Source organism: Phoca vitulina, unplaced genomic scaffold (assembly GCF_004348235.1).
Source record: "Phoca vitulina isolate PV1807 unplaced genomic scaffold, GSC_HSeal_1.0 scaffold40, whole genome shotgun sequence".
NCBI lineage: Eukaryota > Metazoa > Chordata > Mammalia > Carnivora > Phocidae > Phoca > Phoca vitulina.
In genome coordinates, this window is record NW_022589743.1 from 5,273,800 (window position 1) to 5,279,524 (window position 5,725).

A 5,725-nucleotide genomic window follows, 5' to 3' on the forward strand; every position below is an offset into this window, starting at 1 on the left:
CCCCCCCCCCCCCCCCCCCCGCCTGCCCCGGAAAATCTTCCTGAGTGCCATTCTCATTGACAATACTCTGGGTAATCATGAAGTTTAGATGATTTGTCTTTCACTTTTTCAGGTTGCATCATTACTCAGACTTCTAAAGAGGATATTTGAAGTAAGAAAATCCTTTTTTATTGATTCTTCAGGTTTTAAGGTTAAACCCATTGCTGTCACTTGGCAGAGGGACCACATTAGCTGATCTTTGTTTCTTTGCCACTGGGTTGCTGTATCTTCAGGTAGGGGAGTTAGGATGGAAGTAGATCAGGAAGAGCCCAGTTGGACTTGAACCTTCCCTGGGAATTTTTATTCCAAATCACAATAATCTGGCTCTGTTTTACTGAGGTGAGATCTCTAATATGGTATTCACTAATGGTCACCAAAATTGTTATTACTGAACATTTAATCCACAAAGGATAAACATAATAGTGAGAGATGAGTATCTTCAGATATAATTATAGTTTCCATGAACTCAAACCCCCTTATTTTGTATAGTTGCCCTGTGGCTAGTTAATGGTAGCTTGTCACAGAGCTAGTTAATGGCTGGTCATTAGTTTTGCTGCCCAGTATTTAAAACAGTAGAACATGCTTCCCTTCCCATGGCTTGATCTTTGACTTGGAAATATGGTAGTTCTGAGGTTGAGCTTTGCAGTTGGCATGTTTATCTCTTTTCTGAGATTCATACATATGTATGAGATTCATATATTTTCTCTTCATATTGAGGAGACTCTGGGAGTGCATATAGGTTTAATTGTTGAGCAAAACATTAGCAAGAGGGGAAAGCAGTCTAGCTATCCTGCCTCCCCAAGTTACATAGCCAGCACGTTTGTTTGTTGATGACCAGCAGCTGTAAATCAAGTGTGTAATTTCTTCTGTTCTTTTCTCAGATCCATTTGAGCCACAAGAGAAGCGCATCTTGATATATCTTCTCAGAAACTTTCTGAATGTGTGATAATATATGTATAATGATTTATTGAGCCAGCTGTGCTTATTTAACAGAAATGTCTTAATAAACAAATAACAACTTTTGTTTGAAAATAAATGTATGTTGTTCTTTCCTTCCCACCTACACACAAACACACTGTCTTGGATGTGTTTCTTTTCAGACTAAACGTGAGAGATTGGAAACACCTGTTTGTAGCCAGAAGTAATAGATATTCTCCTATTTCACAGTTTACCCTAATTACTATTTCCCCCTTTCCCAGCATAGCACTCTCCCATGTTTCAGGGTATCAGTTAACAGAGCCTCTGTCAATCCTTTTGGCGGGAACCGCCATCTTCCAGTAATTTGCCAAAATGACCAACACAAAGGGAAAGAGGAGAGGTACCCGCTATATGTTCTCTAGACCTTTTAGAAAACATGGAGTTGTTCCTTTGGCCACATACATGCGAATCTATAAGAAAGGTGATATTGTGGACGTCAAGGGAATGGGCACGTTCAAAAAGGAATGCCCCACAAATGTTACCATGGCAACACTGGAAGAGTCTACAATGTTACTCAGCATGCTATTGGCGTTGTTGTAAACAAAGAAAGCAAGATTCTTGCCAAGAGAATTAATGTACGCATTGAGCATATTAAACACTCAAAGAGCCAAGACAGTTTCCTGAAGTGTGTGAAGGAAAATGATCAGAAAAAGAAGGAAGCCAAAGAGAAAGGTACTTGGGTTCAACTGAAGCGCCAGCCTGTCCCACCCAGAGAAGCACACTTTGTGAGAACTAATGGAAAGGAGCCTGAACTGCTGGAACCCATTCTCTATGAATTCATGGCATGATAAATGTGAAGAAAATTAAAAGACCTCAAGACTGTAAAAACAAAACAACAGAGCCTCTGTCGAGCTATTAAGGTCAGTTGGCTTGATTCATGAGAGCAGTGAGGTTTCATGGAATTAATTTTGAACTTCCAAGTTTTCTTTGAATGGTGATAATGGAAATGAGAAGACTTTTCTGGGTGTATTACTTCAAATGGTTGTCATTGGTGTTCGTTGGGGAGGGGTCCCATGAACTCCTGGTACCTCTGTCCTAATGAGCCACTCCATTTCCTGGAAATATTTATTATATCAATTTAAATGTTCCATTTAATTTAGGTTCCAGGGGTGACAGTTGGTTGCGTAATTCGGTTTTAGTGTAACCTTGCTTTAAACTGACATTAGACCATGTATTTAAGGAGCATTAGTTATGAGAAGTATCAAGTAGGTCTATGAACTTCCACCCCACCTCCTTGTGAACACCTGGGAAAGTCAGAGGAGGGAGTTTTTCCAGTGACAAAGAATGACTCTGACTCTGCCCAAAGAAGTAATGGATCCCACTTAACTATATTCAAACAAACAGCTCAGGGAAGAGCATCTTCTGCACCTTCAAGGCCCTTCCAGGTCTGCTGGCGAGGACCTAGAGCAGCCCACTAGATGGTGTGTTACCGAATGCCGGGGTCTTTCTGAAAGGACGCTTTCTATTAAGGTGGGCTATCGCTGCATAATTGTAGAGGCCCTCCCCTCTCCCCTCTTTTCTTGGCAACAACGTCCATAGCAAATACCAATGCTAAAGATTTCAGTCCTGAAACCAGTTGACTTGTTAGTGTTATTCCGCTCGCAAAGTGCTAGGGGGCAGCATCGGACCGCGAGTCCTCAAAGGCGAGCCTCTTTATCGCTGTTTACCATCACCTTGTCTTTAACTTCAGCTCCATCATTGTTTATTTCAGATGTGGATACCAAGCCTTATATGGGCTTATTTTGCATACGATTTTCAGTTCTTCAGAGTGTAAAGATTTACAGGAATTTATCATTCTAGAGAAAATGTCAGAAGTAGGAGTTGAAATCTTAACTACTTCTTAACACCTCTAGATCATTTTTACCCTCCACCAGGGGCAGAGCACAGAATTCCCAGTTCTAATCTCTAAGATAGATAAATGTGCTCTTTGTGTTACAGACAGGTATGTTACCAAACCTGTGTCTCGTCTTTTAATGTCTATTTGCCCTCAATGGGCGTTGGGAATTTGAGTCAGGCTCTCAGCTGCTTGTAGCTAGTGCCAAGCTGAGTCCTCAAGGAGATGAGACCCACCATCATCTCATTTACACAGTTCTCTGTTGGCACTTGCTACGATAGTGCGAACGTGGCTTCTATCTGTTTGGGGGCGGTGTGGGGGGGCATTCTGAGCTGTGAGGTGATAGGTTGTCATCCAGAGCCTCACAGGATATACTCGGGTGTATCTGGAGTGATGCTAAGTTGAAATCTTTGGTGTATCCTACTCATCTCGCCCCTAGCCCCACTAATAGTCAACGAACTAAAGAATGATTAGTCTATTGAAGTTCTTGCTGCTGTTTGAACGAATCCCAGATGAGAAGTCTTAGCAGATGTTCAGTGTGCACGTGTGTGTCTCTGGTTAGGATATGGAGCCCTTTTCAAGTCTGCACAGAGTGTGTGACCTGCTGTAGGGCTGGTGGCCAGCATTTCTGCGCTTCAGCTCGGGGGTGGGCTGGAAGCAAGCAAATGCTCATGAAGGGGAGTGCTTGCCGCACTCGCAATCAGCTAGCTCAGGCTGCTTGGCATCCCACTTACATGCATCTCCAAATTCATCACAGAGACAGATCACATGAGACACAAGCATTGTCTGTTCTGTTATTCTCATGATGAAATGGGGGCTGGGGCAAGAGGTGTGGGGAGAAGGTAGAATGTGGGGTGGGAACAGCCTTTCTGAACCCCTGGTGCTGTACTTTTGCTGACATCAGTATATACCTGTAATCTCATGAAATTGTCATTGTTCCCCTATAAGGAAAGTGATACTTTTTTTTTTTTTAAGATTTTATTTATTTATTTGACAGATAGAGAGCACAAGTAGGCAGAGAGGTAGGCAGAGGGAGAGGGAGAAGCAGGCTCTCTGCTGAGCAGGGAGCCCGACGCGGGGCTCGATCCCAGGACCCTGGGATCATGACCTGAGCCGAAAGCAGACGCTTAACCAACTGAGCCACCCAGGCGCCCTGATACTTTTTTTTTTTTTAAGATTTTATTTATTTTAGAGAGAGTTTGAGCAGGGGGTGGGACAGAAGGAGAGGGAGAGAGCGAGAGAATCTCAAGTACACTCCCCGCTGAGCGCAGAGCCCGACACGGGGCTCGATCTCACGACCCTGAGAGCATGACCTGAGACCCTGAGATCATGCATGACCTGAGCTGAAACCAAGAGTCCAATGCTTAACGTACTGAGCCACCCAGGCGCCCCAATACTTTCGTTTTACAGGGAAATAAATTGAGGTTCAGAGAAGTTGAGCACCTCAGTCCCTAAAGCCGTCATGCTTACATTGATCACTGATCCTCAAAGTAGGGTGTGCATACTCTAACAGTATACAGCGCATTAGACTGTGGGAAGGAAGTAGAACTCCCGTGCTGTGCAAAATGTATTTATACTGCGGATCATGGGGATAATCTACAAACAAATATGTTTATTTGGGGGGTATATACTCCAGGGTCTTCTACCAAAGGGCCATGAGTTTGGAGGTCCAACCTATTGCCACAGCAAACTTGACACATCCCAAATTGAGCACATTTCCACACCCTTCCTTCCACTTTGCCAAACCTGTCTTTGTACTCCCTGTTACATGAACAGCTCCTCCATTAACCCAGTCACTTAAGCTAGGTACCTGAGGCTGACTTTAAACCTGAGATTTTTCCCTACCTCTATTTCCCACCACAAACACTAGTTACCAAGCAATTTTATTTTTCTCTCAGAAAGTCCTCTTTTTTTTCTATCCTGCTGCTTCCCCAGCTCTGATCAGCTCTCGTCTGTTAATCCCCTAGCAGGGTGTCATTACTTCCTGCTTCACACTTTTCAATTGGATGTCCACATTGCAGCCAGTGATTTTTTTTTTTTTTAAGATTTTATTTATTTGTCAAAGAAAGAGAGTGAGAGCGAGAGAGAGCACAAGCAAGGGGAGCGGCCGGCAGAGGGAGAAGCAGGCTCTGCTGAGCAAGGAACCCAATGTGGGACTCGATCCCAGGACCCCCGGATCATGACCTGAACCGAAGGCAACTGCTCAACCGACTGAGCCACCCAGCCATCCCACCAGTGATTTTTTTTTTTAAACATTTATTGTGGAAAACTTCAAACATATACAAAAGGAGAGATACTAATATAATAAACCTCTTGGGAGGGATCACCCAGCCTCGGCAATAATCAGCTCCTAGAAATCTTTATGTCCCCACCCACACACTCTCTGGTTCTTTTGAAGACAAGCCAAGATGTATCACTTCATCTGTAAATATTTGAGTATGTATAGAGATGTGTTTTAAAAATACAAATCTCAACATGCTACTCTTGCTTAAAATCCTTCAACAGCTCATTTCTCCCAAACCCTTTCGTTTCCCCATCTATGGAAAAGGCATGATAATAGACCTGCCTTCTAGGACTAGTTATCAGGCTCAGGACAGCACCTGGCCCAGAGCAAGGTGTCAGTGAATGTTAGCCGCCGCCATTATCATGACCAAAGTCATGTTCAAGATGATACTCAACTCCTTCGCTTGCTGGAGAGGCTCATTATCTTGGCCTGTTCCTGTGTCTCCAGCTTTCTCACTTACCCTGTGCTTAGAAATCTTGAGCTACTTGAAATTTCCCTGAATAAGCCCAGCGATTTTTCTCCCCCATACCTTTGTTCTTGCTGACGGCTTCCTCCTTGCCTTTTCTTTTTCTGCCTTTCAAACACTGTGC

General features: G+C 43.6%; 1 protein-coding gene and 1 pseudogene across 1 annotated transcript in view; both read left to right on the top strand.

Moving 5' to 3' along the window:
• The window catches only part of UTP18 (UTP18 small subunit processome component), a 42,274-nt gene extending 41,174 nt beyond the window's left edge, over positions 1-1,100 (top strand). The window contains exons 13-14 of the mRNA XM_032428411.1: positions 113-151; positions 921-1,100. Coding sequence (XP_032284302.1) covers positions 113-137 — 25 coding nt within the window. The 3' untranslated portion in view covers positions 138-151; positions 921-1,100. The remainder of the gene's footprint in view (positions 1-112; positions 152-920) is intronic.
• A 51-nt stretch (positions 1,101-1,151) lies between these two features.
• On the top strand, positions 1,152-2,067 carry LOC116647245 (annotated as a pseudogene).
• Positions 2,068-5,725: the final 3,658 nt, after the last annotated feature.